Source organism: Arachis stenosperma, chromosome 10 (genome assembly GCF_014773155.1).
Source record: "Arachis stenosperma cultivar V10309 chromosome 10, arast.V10309.gnm1.PFL2, whole genome shotgun sequence".
Lineage (NCBI taxonomy): Eukaryota > Viridiplantae > Streptophyta > Magnoliopsida > Fabales > Fabaceae > Arachis > Arachis stenosperma.
In genome coordinates, this window is record NC_080386.1 from 132929225 (window position 1) to 132949016 (window position 19792).

Here is a 19792-nt window from a genome sequence, read left to right on the forward strand (position 1 = left end):
AGTCAATCTCTTTTATGTTTTACAGATTGTAATGTACTTTTCTATGTTTATCTTTATGTACTTTCTTGTATGAAAATGCATATTGAGAGAGCTCAAGTAAAAGCCATGAGTAGAAAAAAGCTGAGTGATACACTTGAGAGAAAAGCCTAGAGTTATTTTCAGATTTCTTTAGGTATGTCTATGTCTTGTATCTTGTACCTGTAAGGTATCCCTTTCTTAGTTGGATTAGCACTAAGAGTGAAGAGTTCGATATTAGCATAGCCAATATCAAGTTAGGTTAGAACTTGAGTGTGAAATGATTGTGTCAATCCTGTGGAATTGGTGTATGTAATACTTTTAATTATAGTGAAAATTCCTCCATTGTTGTAGAGGAGACTGTACGTAGGTTGCATTGCACAAGGCAACCAAATCAGGATATATGCTGATGTTAGCTTTTCTCTTCTCTACTGTGTTCTGTTTTCTGATATTCACGAGACAAAAATAAATTGTCTCATAAATTTGCTGCTGAGTACAAACAAAATCAGAATTAAAAATTTATTTAAAAAGGTCATAACAGCAACAGAAAAGAAAGGCATAGTTAATGACGTAAAAATCTGAAACCCTTTATTATTAGTGAAATATAATTAACCATTTGAAATGGTATTGTACTCGGACTAAAGAAGAGATCATCGCTTAGAAAAGAAGCAGAATACTAACAAATGCCATGATTAGAGTATAATTAGGTGACAAAAGTAGAGAAAGAAGAAATAAAAAGACAATCAGAAGGAGACTATGAAGCACTACGAGCTAATCTGATGGATGATTAAAAATATCTACCGTGGATGTTTAGAAATTTTACTACGTTTTGAGAAATAGAGATGGCAAAATTCTTTGAGATCCAATAATTTTTGTGGAAATTATTTCGAATGAAGATATGACTGTGGTAAATTTTTTTGTGGTAATGAGAATGGAGAAAAATTCCCCGGATGCAAATGCGAAGACTCGAGCGTGGATTTCCGCTCCAATTCCACTAATCTCCAAAATTTATAAATATACTTAATTGTCATTGATAATTTATTTCTCATATATGTTTTTTTGTCATTTTACATGCTATATATTCTAAATTTTTAATCCTCATTTGCATAACTCTTTTTCAATTCAGAGATTCCTAACGTTATTCATACTCCATCTAATCTCTCTACAGCTACTTCCCTGCCACTCTCTCTTCTCACCGAACCGTCACCTCTTACCACGTCGTCAATCCTCATCGTGTTGTTCTTTCTGTTCACGACGTTCTTTATCTTCTTCGAAGACGCATTCGTTCTTCTCTCCGCAATTTTGTCGTTGTGTTCATTCTCCTCTCCGCTGTCGGTCTCTCACCTCATTTCTTGCTCTGTGCTCTGCCTCTCTGTCGCATCTCCCATCGGATCAGTTCAAAAGAAGACATTGTCTGCCGTTTAATGTTTTTGTATAAAGTTTTGTTATTTTTTATATAGGATGGAGACTTACAATTTTACTCTTATAAAAATTAATGATCAATTAGAATTATTGAAAAAATAGAAAATAGAACCTTGTGAAAATGGAGCTCAACAAAAAATGAGAAGAGGGATAATATTTCCCTACCATAAAGATCAGTGACGGAGACGGTAAACAAATCTTGTAATATGTCATGATATCACATTCATTCATAATATTATTCAATTTAGATTTGTTATACATTTAAGTAATATTGTCATTTAAGTCCAACCAAGTAGACTCAACACCAACAAAAATAACTCTCGTTAAAAAGAGCATCATTACACTCACACACCATTTATGTTATCGTCGTCGTCTTCTTCTTCACGTTCCTCCTCATCTTGCTTTTTCTCTTTCTCCTTCTCCTCGTGCTCTTTCTCATTCTCCTTCTCCTTCTCCTTCTCCTTCTTCTTCTTCGCGTCTTTTTTTATTGTCATTCTTTTGTTACTGCTGTATGTTATTGCGGTAGAAAGTGAAGGAAAAAGCGGAGAAAGAGTTTTAAATTGTGCACCTTAATTCACTTAGAAATAAACCAAAATTATATAATGATTGTCACACAATTAATTCAAAAATGAACCGAAATTACATAATGATTGCGACATATAAACTCAGTTCGAAAATAAGCACACAAACAAGACGATAACGATAACGACGATATGTACGAAGAAGAAGAAGATGAACCTGCATGTGCGAATTTGAAAGAAGAGTAAGGAAGAATAAGAAGAAGTGCTTGTTTGGGCATTATTAAATCGATAAAAAATGATATTTTTTATTTTTTAGTGTGTCTGTCAAATTTCTAATAGTAAAAGTAAAAGCACTCGAAAAATAAAAAAAAATCATATTTTTTGAGAAGTTACAATTTATATTTTTTTAAAGATATTTTTTCTTTAAAAATATTTTCACATAATAAATGAATAAAAAATACTTTTATCTTATTTTATCCAAACATAATTGATAGATAAAAAAAATTTTACATGAAATATTCAAACATAAAATCACTTTTACTTTTATAAAATATCTTTAAAAAAATATTATTTAACTTTGTTTTTCGAAAATCAAGCCCAAATAAGCCCGAAGAAAAAAAAGAAAAGAATGCATGCATGAATTTAAAACAAAAAAAAGAAGAAGTAATAATGTGAGAGGAGAAAACAAAAAATGTGTGATTTAAAATTACTTAAATGAACTTGAATATTAAATTTTTGAATGTTCATATTTATATAATAATTCATCGAGAATGAAGCTTTCAATTTGTTTGTTTAATTTATTTCTCAAGTATAATTTTTTATCATTTAATATTTTTTATTCCATTTAAAAAATATATAATGAAAAATAATTACACTTAACGAAGGAAAAGAAAATGAGAATCCATACCCTTTTTGGCGAGACTCAGCTCAGATCAAGCTCAGCTCAGCTCAGCTCCGCTCAGCTCCGCTCCGCTCCAACTCAGCTCAGCTCCAGCTCAGCTCCAGCTCAGCTCAGCTCAGCTCAGCTCTCGGCTTACTCATTCGTGAATCAGTGAGAGTGTCCAGTGTGTTGTGTTATAAATATAAGAGGAAACGCAGCAAAACCCGCTAAAAGTCTAAAACCGTGTGTCTGAGGGGCGTTGAAAAATGGCGTCAATGGCACACAAGTCGCTACTCTTGAGGCGTGCCTTCACCACTCTCTCATCTCGACCGCCACAACCACCTCCTCTTCCTTCTCGAATATTCCTTCAACCAACCCAATCTCTCACCTCCACCTGCTCCCTCCCTCACTTCAAACCTCAATTCCGCTTCTGCACTTCTCCCCTCTCTGCGTTACCCGACAACGCTTCCGGCGGACCACGTGGCCCTCGCGGCCCCAATTCCGGCTCCGGCGGTGGTGGCGGAGGAGGAGAAGGAGGAGAAGGAGCAGGTGGAGAAGATAAGTGGTCCTTCTTGTCATGGTAAATCAAACACGAGGATCGTTATTCTTTGCCTAGTTAATTTTTTCTCTGAAATGTTTTTGTTTGTAATTTCTGGATTGGATTAGTTTCTTCTTTCTAGAGATGAAAAAAGAGGAGAAGAAGAAGTTTTTGATTGTAAACTGTTTTGGATGCAAAACAAGTTAAACAAACTATGAACTGATGTGACTGAAAATTGGAACGAATTGCAGTTCAGAACATTGACTTGACTGAATAATTGTTATCATAGTGTGGTAGTGGATTTTATTTCATTTTATTTTTCATGCTCATGAATTTATGCTAGTTGGTAGCGTGGATGTATGTTCTTCATGATTAGTGACTGTGGCTTCATCTTTTAAATTTTTATATAGATAGCTACTACATTGTTAGTGTTTTGATTGTATTAGATTGCTTGAGTGTAGTAGATTAAGAAATGCATATTTCATGTTCATTAGGGGATCTAACAGAGAAAATATGAATCTTATCCTGCTCCGTATTGGGGATAAATTGTTAAAATTATTGTCATTTATTTGTATAAGGTTAATTACATCAGTTGAATAATAAAAGAAGTTTCGGAATATTGCCACCCCTTTCCTAAGTGGCTTTATTCTTGGTGTTTCGGCATATACAGATCTTGGTTTCACAAAATCTAACATGACTTTGGCACAGGTATTTGGCTCTTCTTGAAAAGTACCCTGTTGCAGTAAAAGCTATAACATCTGCAATTTTGACATTAATTGGAGATTTGATTTGCCAGGTAAATATACAATAATGTTCATCTGCATTTGCTCAAACCTTTTTGTGAAATTGATGAGATATATAAGATAAGTTATCAGAATTCAAAGCATGTGATTAAGCTCAAATTCACGTAATCCTAGTGCATGATAGGTAACAACATTGTTAAAGTATTAGAAAAAGCAAAAGAAATCCCTAATTTACTTTTTGAAATCTCGTATTCTATGTACTGTCTAAATATATTCATTTTATTTGCTGCAGCTTGTAATAGACCAATCGCAGTCTATAGACTTGAAGAGGACATTCACTTTCACTCTGCTTGGTTTTATCTTAGTAGGTCCAACACTGCATTTCTGGTAATGTTATCATGCCCAAAATTCGACTCTCTCCTTAAAGTCTTTTGAATGTGATGATTTCTAAATAATGCTCAGAAATAACAATTCATCATTCTTTCTGGACATTTGCTGTGAGATCTTTAGGTACTTGTATCTGAGTAAACTGGTTACACTACCTGGAGCATCAGGTGTACTATTGCGGCTTGTAATTGATCAGGTGGGATATTTCCATTGGTGCCCCCAACCTACTGTCTATTACGACTTTGTATCAAATGTTAACTATTTTGCTCAATTCGCTATTTTAATTTTGAGCTTGGTGAAATATGATTGCAGTTCTTATTTGCTCCCACATTTATTGGGTTTTCTTAGCTACATTGGTGACACTTGAGGGAGGGCCATCACAAGCTGTACCCAAACTTAAACAGGTGCTGTTATTGGTTTTTACTTGAATATTCGTGGAAAAAACATGTATACAAAGAGGTGTATTTCATTGTTATTTTGAATTGTGCTTACTCGTCCTCAAATTTCATGCTGCAGGAGTGGTTTTCATCTGTTGTGGCAAATTGGCAATTATGGATACCTTTTCAATTTCTCAACTTCAGTTTTGTTCCACAGCAATTCCAGGTTAGGCTTACAAACCAGACCATATATGAAAATTGAGATTTTGACAATTTGTTCATCACTTTGAAACGTGTTAGAGTTAACAATATAGGCAACCAGCCGATGAATGCTAGTTTTCTACCCTTTTTTCCCTTCAACTTCAGTTGAATGCATCATCCTTTTTTGTTTAGTCAATTGCATCGAATAAATATTGGGATTCTCAGAATAGGTATTTTCTAGCCATTTGACATGCCGAACTCACATCCTTTACCCTTTTATTCGCTGAACAATAATATACAATTGTACATGAGAAACAGAGGCATAGATCAAACTTTTTGTCCTTTTATTAGTTGAACAGTAATAGACAATAGTACATGAGGAAGACATGTTTGTTTTACATTTCTTTCTTCATATCTTGCAACATGTTTGGATATTTGGGATGCATCTTGTTGGTCCCTTCATTTTAAAAGTATTCTGGTAAGACTGGAATCAGAAAATAAGAGGAAACTGAATAAATTTTGTTTATTCTTATCATCTCTCCTCACACAATCCACTAACAACATGCCAACTGAATTTCCCTCCTCCACTCTGTAGCTTCTATTCTGACCTTTCTGTTATTTCAGTATGGTACTGATTTCAATTGAACTTAAGCTGGCTCAATACTCCTTTCATGTATAAAACAATTCTGCCTTAATAATGGCTTTGTATCAAGTATACACATGACTTGATATCCCATTTGTCATTTTCAAAGTTTGCATTTGAATTTTGTGTCAATGGTTTATGTATTTCTCTCTCAGAAATAGTATCCAAATGCAGTCTAAGCGAGTAGATGGCATGTTAGTCATATTCCAATATTTACTGTGTGAACTTGGAATTATTTTCGAAGTAGGCCCATTGAGAAGTTATCATGTGTGTGAATGGAGTTATCAAAGGCATTTTCTAGTCTTCCATATATCTATAATTTCCTTCAGTGTTCTTCTCTCTAGTCCTCCATTTTCTAGTGATACTGCTGAGTTTAAAGAAACTTGTGGAAATAATTTCAGGTTCTTGCTGCTAATGTTGTATCTTTGGTATGGAACGTTATTCTCTCATTTAAGGCACACAAAGAAGTTCCTACAAAATAGGTAAGTTTAATATTCAGTGAATGCAAAGGACCTAAATGTAACTGCCTTTATTATACTTAGGAGCTCAAAATTCAAATGCATATGAGCATGACTGCGTGAATGTTACTGTAAACAAGCATGTTCCATAAACTCGAATTTAGATCGTTTGTAATCTGATTATTGCCATATTCAATGCTAGATTTACAACGTACTACCTCAATCATAGGATTTGTTTATTTATTCATTTTTTTAAGGTTTGTTACTCATGTTGCATTTTTATATTAAGAATTAATTTTAACCAACCAAAAATATTTCTATCACTAATTGTGTGCTAATGTGTTATTTTAAAACTTTTATTAAATTGTAATTTATTTATCTACTTAATTAAATTTTAGTAATGTGAAATATTATTTATATCACTCAATAATAATAATAATAATAATAATAATAATAATAATAATAATAGTTTCACTTTATATTGAATTACTTTCTAAATAAAGATTTCAATTAATTTTACATTTCATCAAAAATACTTTATTAGTAAATGCTCTCTTATTATAAGAAAAAATAATTAAAACATGATTTTGTTAAAACAGTTTTAGATTTCTACTATGTAATGTATATGTTTATTATTGTTTGTGTTTTAAATTTAATTATTATGATTATGGACAATTTTAAATTGTAAATTATCATTTGTATATTTATTTTTGTATGTATTGGGAGAATAGTTTGATATATGTGGGGGATCATTCCAATTCGAGAAGGTGACAAAATAATTCAACTCCGTGCAATTGACGGATGAGGAAGGAACTACCTAAGTTATCCATAACATATAATATATTATAAGATGCCAAAATATGAGACAATTGTTGTTAATAATTATAATTATAGATTTATAGTAATTATTACTAATATGGCTACTTTGGCAGTTTGGCTATCGGGTTTACATGTTTGATAACAAATTTAAACTGTGTGAGAACTGAGAACCCATGATTGATGTTCATTTCAAGTATCATTAATTGTTATCCGAAGAAAAATAGGGTAATTTACCTTTTTAAATAAATTGGTCATTAATATTACCAAAATATATATTTTGCAAAGTGAATATTAAAATATATTTTTTTTCATAAACTATATAAATTACGACAGACAGGAGTATTACGGATTACGTTGAAAAAAATGCATTTCGATATCCACTTTATAAAATATGTATTTTGGTAATATTAATGGTCAATTTATTTAAAAGGGTAAATTACCCGAAAAATGACATTGGAATTAATTATTACTATTACCTTCTTATATTGCCATCTTGACGAAAGGAAGTATTGTAACTTCCATGCGTTTTCCTTTCTAGAATATATTTGATAAAAAACAAGAAATAAAATAGATGACAAAATGCACTTTTGTTAAACTTCTGCCGACTTTTTATACGTTACAAAAATTTCCTGGAAATTTTCCAAGAAACTGATCCGCCGGCAAAACTTATGTAGTTATGTGAGAACTACTGCTATGTTTTTAATTCTCATATTATTTGTATATTATATTGAATGCATGTTTCAGAAAAAAAAATCAATAATTTTGGAAAAAGTAATAAAAATATTAAACTCACTCTAAATATTCTTTAAGATTATGTTTGATTTTGTCTTTTAGGTAGCATACAAAAGCTAGCGAAACTAGAAATATAATAGAATAAAATATTAAGTAAATGGCTAGAACCAGTTTCTGTCTCTAAGACAACAAAAAAAATTGTTTATTTATCTTAATCTTCGTTAACAAATAGGTTTTTAAGAAATACTATACATATGCTAACAATTAATTATTAAATTAATTATTATATATTATTTATATATAATTATACATATTATTTTACATAACTTTAATGTATATTTTAATATATATTTTATATAAATAATTAATTTTTGTATATACGTTGAATAACTATAAGTTTTTATATACAACTATTTTAAATATATATTAAAACTAACTACTAAAATTAATCACTAGTATAAAATATATATTAAAAATAAGTAAAACAACACATATATTTATACACAAATATATGATAACTAATTTTGATATACTAATAATATTTTTTTTAGATAACACCGGGCTTATATATATCAGCATTTATATCTAAATACATGATTAAGAATAAGGTAGAAATTCACATAAGTTATTTTTATATAAAATTAATAATTAAAAAATTATTAAATAATAATTTAGTCAAACTGTTTAAATCATCTAATTTTTTAACTACAAACTTTATATGAAAATAACTTTCTCCGAGTTTTCACTTAAGAATAAATAAGAATTTACTCTTATGTAGACGGCCATAAGAGTTCAACTTAGGCCGGATAATATATATTTTCTCACACTCAAAATCACCTTAAGAAACGTTCCTCAAATCAACATATATTTCCAGGTTTCCTAACACTCAAACTCTCACACACACCTTAGAAGTGAAGAAACCTTCCTCTCATAAACATAGTGTACAAAAATGTGTAACTTATGTTCTCGTCTTTCTCTTTTTATCACTGCCATGGCCACAACCGCCACTAATAACACTGATGAAAATTATGATGTGTTCCTTAGCTTTGGTGGCGACACTCGCTACAATTTTACTAGTCACCTTCTTGGAGCAATCAAAAGGCAACATGTTAATACCTACGTTGATTTCAATCTGGGAAGAGGCAGTGAGATCTCATCAGCACTTGTTTCCGCAATCCGAAAAGCCCCGATTGCGGTCATCGTTCTAACGGACCACACAGCTTCGTCCAAGTGGTGCTTGGACGAAGCTACGGAGATAATGGAATGCAAGAGGACAAGAAATCAGATTGTGCTTCCAATATTTTATCATCTGGACCCCTCTGATGTTAGGAATCAAAGTGGATGTTATGGTGTGGCTTTTGAAGAGCATATGAAACAGAAGGACTGCATTGAAAAAGTTCCAACATGGAGGGAGGCCTTGAAACAAATGGCCAACCTGTCAGGCTGGCACTGCGTCGCCAACATGTAAGTATTAAGTTTTTTTTTTTAAAGATAGGAAGGTTGAACTCACGACTTCTAAATGAGTATAGAAAGATTATGTTATTTGAATTATGTAAATATTAAATTTTTAAAAATATTTGATAATAAAAATACTTGATAATATTTTAATATTGTTTAATATTTTTATTGTTTACTTATATTTTTTTTAAAATGAACAACTACCAATCAAATAAAAACACACTACACCTCCAATTTAACATTCTAAATTTTAATATTAAAATAACCATCCGTACACTAGTAAAATGAACATCCGATATATCTATTGTTTATATTATTTAATATTTTCATTGTTTACCTATACTTTTCCTAAAAAAAAACTTTGCTAGATAGAAATGATTTTTGTGAACAATAAACTCTAAAATTGACTCAATAAAGTAAAAACACACTACACCCCAACTTACCAACTTAAATCTTAATATTAAGATAATTATCTGCACATCTAATAAATTGAACATTCGATATATCTATTGTTAATATTATTTAATATTTTCATTGTCTATCTATACTTTTTTCTAAAAAGAAAAATTAGTCAAAAATAAAATAAATTTTGGTTGTATTTTTTTTTCACTCTAACACTATTGTTAAATTTATTTGACTACTAACTTAAAGATTTTGGTTATTACTTGCGATAATAGTGAAATAATTTGAATGTTTGACTAAAATTTTTATGTGAATTTTACCGAATTTTTTATAAAATAATATGTAATTTATTTTCCGTGATATTTTAATCTTATTACTAACTACATTAGTAAATTGAGTTGTTTAATTAATATTTAACTATAATAAAATCAGTTTTGATTAATTTATTGTTCAAAATAAATCATTGAATAATTTTTAAAAGCATTAACAAACAAATCCTTCTCCTTCTCCCTCTCCCAAATCTTTATCTCCGTCGTTGAACAAAACAATTAAACAAAAAAGAAGAAAACTCTCAATGAGTTCTTTCTTCTACTAGTTCAGGTTCAATAACTCCCTTCTTCTCATGGTTTTCACTCCATTTTAAGGGAGAGAGTATATAATCAGATTTGGTGGAAAATAAAAAATTTTTGTGCAATAATAAAGAAGATTTAGAATACGGGTTTTGTTTATTAATGTTTTTAAAAATTATATAATGATCTATTTTGACAATAAATTAATTACAATGAAAATTGACTCTATGATGATTAAAATTTGAATTCTGATTAAATTTAAACAACTCAAGTTATTAGTATAGTTAAAAACCAAATTAAAATATCAACTAATTAAAATTTGACATATCATAAAAAATAAATTATATATTATTTTTATATCAAAATAATATGTCATGTGAATAGTCATAAAAGTTTTTTCATGTTAAAATAATAGTTAAAATGTAAATATATATTATATTAAATAATTCAATTAAATACCGTTTAATGATTTCCTGGACAACCTTTATAGGAAGCTAAGATATTATTAAGTGATTAATCACTGTAATATTTATATATGTGTAACCATTTTATTTAACAATATAATTAATATGAATAAGTTAGAATTAGCATACAGTTATGTTATACATGAAAAAAATAATCTAGCCACTAATTGTCAAGAAAATATTTGATTATGTTACAGTACTAGTAAACCAAAATAAATTTGGCTTTAAAATGTCAAACTATATGTAAGATTCACATTTCATATTATTTTACCATTCAAATTAAAGATCAAATATTTTTTCCGGTAAAGATTAAAATCGTAATATGGACTTTCAAGGTAAATTATACCATAATTTTGAAGTTAAGAAATAAACATTAGTAACTCTTATTTTGATAATGATACTTGTTTTTAAGTTAAAAAAAAAAACAGTTCTTTTTAAATTCATACAAATAAACAATAAAAATATCTTCCTAACGAATATTTTAGGTTCATATTTCCTTATTTTGGATCCACGTGGCAGGAATGAATATGAACTGGTTGAGAATATTGCTGAAGATGTGAGAAAGATAGTCCACAGTAACTGTTTGAATGTAAACAGAGCAAAAGACGAATTTGAAAGACAAAAGGACATGCTTCGACAGCTCTACAAGAAAAATCAAATAACTTCGGATCAAACTTTACATGTATGGGAGATGGCAAAAATTGTAAACTTGACCAAGTAAGTTATTATTTACTAATTTGTTCTACATAATAAGAAGGGTAAAGTATTATTCTGGTCTCAACATTTCGGCTAAATCTTAATTTGGTTTTAAATGTTTCAAACGTTCTATTTCACTCTTAAAAAAATTTTAAGCGGGTTTAATGTTGTCTCATTATTAAATTTGACACAAACAATTCACATATTGAAGAGCCAATAGCATTCGATTTCAATATGTAAGTAAAATCGATCTACTAATAATTACTAATATAAAATAATTTTCTTTAAGTTTGAAGTGTTGATAATTGATTGTTAGGATTTAGAGTTCTGTATAAAAAGATTGAGAAAAAAAAAGCATTATAAGAAGGTTTTGATTATGTTTTACATATTTCTCATTCCATTAACTATTAGTATCAAATTTAATAGTAGGACAATGTTAAACCTATTTAAAATTTTTTGGGACAAAAATAAAACATTTGAAACGTTAGGGACCAAATTAAAATTTAGCCTAAACGTTGAGAACCAAAATAATACTTTACCTTAATAAAAATTGAAGAGAGATTTAATGTATAATTTTTCGTTGTTCTTAAAATATTTTTTATCATACATAATTTATATAAAAATGTATATTTAACTATGTGTAAGATTTAAATTTAATACTTCTTTATACCTAATTCAATATTTCAACTTGTGTTTTTCCTCTTTAAATCAAATTTGCGAATTTTAAGCAGGGACATTGGAAAGGCTTCAAAGCTGAGTGAAGAGATCAAGAAGGTCATTGAAGAGGGAAAAACTAGTAGGAAAGTGATGTTAGTCCAAAATAAATAAGCATTTTTGTATGAGATATTGGCACATTAATTACATTTACAATTATCTGTGAAATACTTTTTTATAATTTCTTTGTGTTTAGAGTAAATTGACTAAATTCTCAATTCTATTCTTAAACATTTTCGATTCTAAAAAAGAAAGAGATGTTGCAATATATATGGATACTGTAAAATACATTGATCTTTTTGTTAAACTATTTCGCCCAACAATAATGAAATAAATTCTGAATGAATATAAACAAATTTTTGTTTTATTTTTTTTGGACAGAAACAAAGTTTTGTTAAACAAATCTCTTATTTATTCCCTTTATTTTTTTTTTGTCCGAAACTCTTATTTGTTCCCTTTATGATGCATGAATATGGGATACGATACGACACGAGACACGCTGACACGCAAATTTTAAAATTTTACATGATACGGGGACACGAATACATATAAAATGTAAAGTATTTTTTAGATAAATCGTGATGATATTTTGATATTTTATTGATATTAAAACATAAATTAAAATTTTTAATTATTTTTAATGTCTTATTTTAATTATATTAAGTATTTAAAATATTTTTTGTTTTAATAAATAATAATATATACTATATCTAAATTTATTTTAAAAATATATGTTAAGAATAAGACTGGACACGTTGACACGTGATGGTATTTAAGTGTGTCCAAGCGTGTCCGAAAAAAAGTTTTTTATTTTTTATTAATACACGGTTGGACATAATAGACACACGTATTGGACGAATGTCGGTGAGTGTCGTATCCAAAATGTGTCCGATACGCGGACACGATAACTCAGCGAAGTGTCGTGCTTCATAGCTATCAACTATCAACTTTATTTAAAATTAGCAGCACATTTGCATCTGAATTTTTACTTTAATTTTAATGTACTATAAAATATTTTATTGAACCATTCAATCATATTTACTCTTTGTATTATTATTTATTATCAATATAAAATATAATTATTTTTATTGACGTAATATTATGTATATTAAATAAAGGGCAATTTACGTAAATAAATAAAGTGGGAGAATTATTTACGTAAATGTGCAAATCTGTATGTTGTTACGATTTTGTGCAAAATGGATTTATATGTAAACCGTGGCAACCCACCACGGTTTCTAAACATGCATAAACCGTGGGAGGTCACCACGGATTAGGAGCAAATTTTTGTAGGAGGAAACCGTGGTAGGTCACCACGGTTTATGAAGGAAATTTGGCAAGCATAAACCGTGGGGAGTCACCACGGTTTATGAAGAAACTTGTTTGCACATAAAATCTTGTGGGTCACCACGGTTTATGTGTGGTAAATAATGGCCAGAAAACCTTGTTAATTTTATGTCCAAGAGACACAACTTATTTTTTATTTTTTTATTATTCTTGTTAAATTTTTTATAATAGAAAGAGTACAATAAAAAAAATCAGATAATACTAAGAAAATGATTTTTATAGTGCTTAAAAAATTGATGTCTATTTACTAAAAAATAAAAAATTAATATTTAATTTAAGATGATGAAATTTAATAAATTTAAAATATTTAAAATTTGTTATGTAAAATAAATTAGAAAAAAATTAGACTCTAATAATAAACACCATGAAATTTTTGGATTTTTTTCTATTATAAAATAACAAAATATTTTTAAAAATAAATTACACTAACATTAATGTTTGGAATCTGTGTTTTTATTTTTTATTTTGAGTTTTTATGAAGTTTTCAAAATCTTCGGCGAACTTATAAAAACTACTCAAAAGTTCGTTTAAGCTTAAGGTGACCTCTCTCATTATATACATCTTTATTTTTTCATTTATAAAATAAAGATTTATTACACTATAACATATTAATGAGTACAATAAAATAATTACTTGTTAATATTGGTATATTAATATTCATTAACATGCTTATTGATTAAATCTTTTATATAGATTTAATAAATTCACATATAAGTGTATATTGATACATTAGTATTTGTTAAATTTAAAATAAAAATATTTATTATATTTTAAGAATATTAATGAGTACTCTAAAAAATATTAATAAGTAATTATTTTATTATGTTCATTAATATTTTTTATAGTATAATAAATATTTAAATATAGTGTAAAATGAAAAATAGGGATAAACATAATGAAAAATTAATTGATAATACATGTAAAAATTTTATAGTATATATTAGTCAATAATACATAAAGAGAACGAAAAAATTTTATTATAAATATTCAATAGAAATAGATGATTTTTTTTCTTTATAAAATGTACTATATAGTGTGTATTTATTAGGCTGCCTTTGTTTTCAACAACAAAATAGGATAAGACACTGAAAATAGGACAGGACAAGACACTGATGGATAGAGACACAAAATTTTGTGTTCTTGTAATTATGCTTGGTGATAAACTAGAACAAATTATGAAAATCTAATTTATTCTCATTTTTTTCATTAAAAAAATTTGAGATGAAAAATATAATAATAAAAAATATAATTATAAAAAATTTAACAAGAATAATAAAAAAATAAAAAATAAGTTGTGTCTCTTGGACATAAAATTAACAAGGTTTTCTGGCCATTATTTACCACACATAAACCGTGGTGACCCACAAGGTTTTATGTGCAAACAAGTTTCTTCATAAACCGTGGTGACTCCCCACGGTTTATGCTTGCCAAATTTCCTTCATAAACCGTGGTGACCTACCACGGTTTCCTCCTACAAAAATTTGCTCCTAATCCGTGGTGACCTCCCACGGTTTATGCATATTTAGAAACCGTGCTGGGTTGCCACGGTTTACATATAAATCCATTTTGCACAAAATCGTAACAACATACAGATTTGCACATTTACGTAAATAATTCTCCCACTTTATTTATTTACGTAAATTGCCCTTAAATAAATATATAAAATTATTTTATATTATATTAAAACTAACTTTTTTATTATTTAAATATTAAAAAATAATTTTAATAATTTTATAAATTATTTAATCTATTTATTTTTTGATAATAATAATTTATTCTAAACATATAAAAATTAATTATTTTTTATTTAGCATGTGAAAACTTGCTTTATTGCTATGTTTAATTGTTTATATGCCTAAAGAAAATGAAAAAGAGGAATGCTAGTCAGCAAATTTTGTGTACCTATCAAATAGTTTATTATTAGTATTTTTAATAATACGTGATTGTTATACTTTTTTTTATTAATTAAATGCTGGCAGATTTTAATAAAAATGCAGATTTCTAGATTTTCTATACCAGAAAAACTGCCGCTAAAAAGAAGAGAAATGCTGGTAATAACAAGATTGATGATGTAATGACAGTTAGTTCTAACTTCTAACGCGATATCGTGCTGGATCAGCCCGGTTTCGTTATTACGAAACTACCCCTCTGCCATTTTCATCTACCTTCCTCTCCGGCATTGCTCTCACCATTGTTTCACAAACCAAAAGAAGAAACAAGATACGAAGGCTTTGTATCGTCCGAAATGTCGGTGAGTTTCAAACTTTTTCTCAGATCTGCTTCGTTTCGTGGCACATTTTCGTTTTCAATTTTATGTACCAGTAATTTCGCTTAACATTGTTCGTTGAACTTTTCAGATCCTATATGGATCTCTTCCTTTGTTGTTATATTTGTTTGCGGTGCATTGTGTTGTTTGTGCTTGGAATTTGGATGCAGAGAAAACAGAAAAGACGTAAGAAAATCGATGTAACTTTGTTGTATGGGAATGAGGAACTAAAATTGTTGTAATAACTTGCAATGTCTTTGTTAATTATCCTTCAAAAAACTGTGTTAAACCGTTTGATATACACTTTTTTTTGTTTGAATATGTAAGTGCTACTTTGGATCTCAAATATTCACCAGTGACATGTTCGGTTTGTTTGCAAGTTTCAAAGAGGATAGAACATTGAAGGGAGTCTTTAATGCAATGGTTGAGTATAGGCAACTCTATTGTTAGTAAGTTTTAGCAGTAGGGATTAGTATGGCAATCCTAGGATCGTAGTAGCTAGAATCTCGAGTTAGCTCTTAAAATCTTTTGATATTACAATTTTCAATGAGTCAACCGATTCTACAAAATTTCTACTCGATCCCAACGATTTTTTCGTATTTAACACACATAATTATTCTTTTCCAAAAATGTGGTTCTAAACCTGCTGTTGTTTTGTGATTCCTTCTGGGTATGTCACATCTATTGGTGATACATGATTGTTCTTCTCTCATTGAAATTATTCATTTTGAGGACTTTTTATTTGGGCAATGCTCACTAGTGGTTTGTAATTTGTAAAGTCATGAAATTGCATTAGTTAAATTAATGATGAATGATGACAAGGCCTCATGCAACAGGGACATTCTGTTGCTGATATTGTGTCTTGGTAAATTGAGATAAAATTTCCTCTTGGCTTCATGACTCTTGTTCTGTTGCTTTGTCTTCTGAACTGATAAAGCTTGTTTTCTGTTTGACTAGATTGTGCTACATTATATCCGTTTTAGCATGTAATGTTTCTTTAGCACCTAATTTTTGTGGAGCATCGTCCTAAAAGTATTTCAATTTAAAATTTCACATGCAGGCCCCTGTGGACCATACCAATGAAAAAGTTGAAGCGGTTCCCTCCTCTACATCTCCACATAATTGGAGTCCTCATTTTTCAAACGTGAGTAAGAAATTTTCACATAGCAAATTTGTTAGCACCAAAATTGTAGAATACATAATCTAGTATCAAAAAGCAGTTTTGTTTGGCAAATTGTATTTCTGGTCATTATAATATTGGTTTCTTAGGGTAATCCTTGCAAACATTTCTTATTTATGCCCCACTATCCTTTTATATTTTGGCTTTGCCAATTTTTTGTTGGATTTCAATTATCCCTTGTTGCAGTAATTTCCAAGTTCACTCCATTTTGCCTTATTACAGGTACGAACAGTTAAGGTTAGCAACATATCACTAACTACTAGCACAAAGGATATAGGAGAATTCTTCTCATTTTCAGGTGAAATTCAATATATAGAGATGCAAAGGTGAGAGTGCTTCTAATGCAGAATTTTGTTCATTTCTTATGATTATCAATGTTTAAACTTGTCCACTAAGTGTCACTCTTACCTTTGATGATCACTGCAGGGAAAATGATCATACCCAGGTTGCTTATGTTACCTTTATGGAGACACAGGGAGCAGAAACAGCAGTTCTCTTGACGGTATGTTTATATCAAAATGACTTTCATATTGAAAACATAACAATACATTTCATAATTACGTTTATGTGTGAGTTGAACCATTTCCCAATTAATACTTTCCTATTTAATCACTAAAGCTCATGAAAGATAAGATAAGATAAGATATGATAAAATAAAACAGGTACTTGTAATTGATTTTCTTTACCTAAATCATGCACTTATTCTCCTGTTTCTAGTATAGGGTTCCAAGATTGGTGATCTATATGTCACAATCACACCGGTGGAAAACTATCAGCTGCCCCCTGAAGCTCTTACCTCAACTGTGGTAAGTACTTAATTTTCTAAGTTACTTTATTGTGTGATTGAGGTAATGGTGCATCTTGTGCTGCTACAAGTATTTTTATGTAATCAAATGCACGAAATATGAACACTTTTGCTTAACATATGTTTGTGCCATCTGCCAAAAGATAGAACTGTCAAAATAACATGCTGAGTGTTTGTAAACTTTTTCCTTACTGATAAACTCTCAAGTATCATGAAGTTTCTAATGTACAATGCTCTTCTCAACAGACAGACCAAACTCCCACCACAGTTATGAAGGCTGAAGACGTGATGAGCACGATGCTTGCCAAGGGTTTCATCTTAGGAAAGGATGCAATCACGAAGGCAAAAGCCTTCGATGAACGTCATAACTTGTCCTCAAATGCTTCTTCCACTGTTGCTTCCATTGATCGTAAGATTGGTCTAAGTGATAAATTAAGCATTGGAACAGCTATTGTAAATGAAAAGATGAGAGATCTGGACGAAAGATATCGAGTCTCTGAAAAGACAAAGTCTGCTTATGCTGTTGCTGAGCAAAAGGCTAGTGTTGCTGGATCTGCTATCATGAGCAATCATTATGTATTAACTGGAGCGTCATGGTTCTCAAGTGCCTTTTCTGCTATAGCTAAGGCAGCAGAGGATGTTAGCACAAAGACCAAAGAGAAGGTTGAGCAAGCCGAGGTGCAAAAGAAAGAAGCCATTATCAATGAAAGGAAAGGAACTGTTGATGAGTTTGCAAAGATGCACTTGGAGTCGGATCCTGGCCCTGCAATAGTTCCTGTTAATTCTGGTGATGACAGTAAGCACAGGGTTCTATAATATGAGCTGATTCACAATGCCTTACCTTCACACGAGTCACACGACCACAGTTGGATTGATCTAGCACAGTTATATATTGTCAGTCTTCAATGCAAGTCTGTTGTATGATGATAAGTCTTGTTGATTGTTTTTAATGATGTAAAGGCTTATCTGATAGATGTCATTCTTAAATATGATCGATATTCATAATAAATGATTATTGTTACTATCTTTGGATTGTTTCTCAATTCATTTCTCCTCTTAAATCATGTGATTTTGGTGAGGGTTTAATGTAAACATTATCCTCACTTCATCAATATAATTCTTTTCAGAACGTTAGCATTTTAGGAAGACAGATAGTTTTACTTTTAGTGTGTATTTTACTGTTCTCTTTTTCCTTTTCATCCAAGGAGAGAAAAGGAAGGATAATGTATATCACACATTTGACTGTCTTAAATACATTGGGCAGGTTTTAAGTCAAATTACATGTTCCTATTGGCAGCTGGTGATATCTTAAACAATGGAAGAAATTCACTTTGACGTTCCTCTCTTCATTTTCCTCATTTTGGAGACAGTAGTGCTTTACTGCAGTGTAATTAAAATTCAAGTGAACATATATATTACAAAATATTGCAAAGGAAGCGGCAAAAAAGTCAATCTTCTCTTATAAAAGAATGGTCCAGTGGTTCATTGGTTCTATAATGCAAGGAGATAAACTTCTGTATAACTGTAATATATCTTTTAAGCCATCAATAGTTAGGAGCAGGGTATTCTCTCCCGTTGCTAGGTTTTCACAGCTTTAAAAAAAAATGTGTATGATTTGTCATTACACCTATTAGCACTTTTGAACAATCAATATAGTTACATGGGAAAAATAATGGAGTTCCCTTCCTCTCAGGTAGGGATACAAATGAATTTATTTAATACTGATTAAGAATCAACCCGGTATCTGAATGCCATTTTTCTTCAGATGGGTAGGGAACAATCGTAAAAAACTGAATTGTTCAGCGAATGTTGCTCCATGCCAGTTAGAATGTTGTCATAGATAGCGTATTAACCACTGTAGGCTCTGTAGAGAAGTAAAGATAACACTAAGTTTCTTGTTAAAGACATCAAGGAATACCAAAAAATCAACAATAGGAGAAATCAAATGTTAGTAAATGAAATTATTAATTTCAAACTGATTGCTGTCTGGGCTTAATTTCTTGCCATATGAAATTAAGTGACTAACAGAATATAACAAACCGGGTTACCATACCTGCATGCATTCATGCAAATTCTCATCTTTTGATCTTACGTGGATCTGCAAAATCATAAGATTAATTACTTACATGACATTCTATTCACAATTTCTCTACTT

General features: G+C 29.8%; 3 protein-coding genes across 3 annotated transcripts; all 3 read left to right on the forward strand.

The window, feature by feature from the left end:
• The first annotated feature begins 3069 nt into the window (after positions 1-3069).
• Positions 3070-6408, forward strand: LOC130958175 (protein sym-1-like). Its single transcript, XM_057885132.1, is given in 8 exon segments — positions 3070-3418; positions 4085-4172; positions 4412-4506; positions 4630-4702; positions 4819-4843; positions 4846-4910; positions 5023-5109; positions 6129-6408. Coding segments are annotated over 8 exon segments (828 nt in total). The 5' UTR covers positions 3070-3104; the 3' UTR covers positions 6210-6408.
• A 2185-nt stretch (positions 6409-8593) lies between these two features.
• LOC130954058 (disease resistance protein RPV1-like) lies at positions 8594-12170 on the forward strand. Its single transcript, XM_057880795.1, has 3 exons — positions 8594-9200; positions 11149-11346; positions 12057-12170. The coding sequence occupies exons 1-3, from the start codon at positions 8686-8688 to the stop codon at positions 12151-12153; spliced, it is 810 nt and encodes a 269-aa protein (XP_057736778.1). The 5' UTR covers positions 8594-8685; the 3' UTR covers positions 12154-12170.
• A 3273-nt stretch (positions 12171-15443) lies between these two features.
• Positions 15444-18844, forward strand: LOC130956310 (binding partner of ACD11 1). Its single transcript, XM_057883348.1, has 6 exons — positions 15444-15637; positions 16713-16796; positions 17055-17158; positions 17259-17334; positions 17555-17638; positions 17884-18844. Exons 1-6 carry the CDS (start codon positions 15632-15634, stop codon positions 18451-18453), a joined length of 924 nt encoding a protein of 307 aa, XP_057739331.1. The 5' UTR covers positions 15444-15631; the 3' UTR covers positions 18454-18844.
• The last annotated feature ends 948 nt before the right edge of the window (positions 18845-19792 follow it).

What these genes read in the sequence shown, in the direction of transcription:
- LOC130954058 (XM_057880795.1), top strand. Translation starts at nt 8,686, where the DNA reads ATGTGTAACTTATGTTCTCGTCTTTCTCTTTTTATCACTGCCATGGCC. An exon ending in TGGCACTGCGTCGCCAACAT is followed by an intron (nt 9,201 to 11,148) that starts GTAAGTATTAAG and finishes TCCACGTGGCAG; the next exon opens with GAATGAATATGAACTGGTTG. An exon ending in AAAATTGTAAACTTGACCAA is followed by an intron (nt 11,347 to 12,056) that starts GTAAGTTATTAT and finishes AATTTTAAGCAG; the next exon opens with GGACATTGGAAAGGCTTCAA.
- LOC130956310 (XM_057883348.1), top strand. An exon ending in GGAGTCCTCATTTTTCAAAC is followed by an intron (nt 16,797 to 17,054) that starts GTGAGTAAGAAA and finishes GCCTTATTACAG; the next exon opens with GTACGAACAGTTAAGGTTAG. An exon ending in CAATATATAGAGATGCAAAG is followed by an intron (nt 17,159 to 17,258) that starts GTGAGAGTGCTT and finishes TGATCACTGCAG; the next exon opens with GGAAAATGATCATACCCAGG.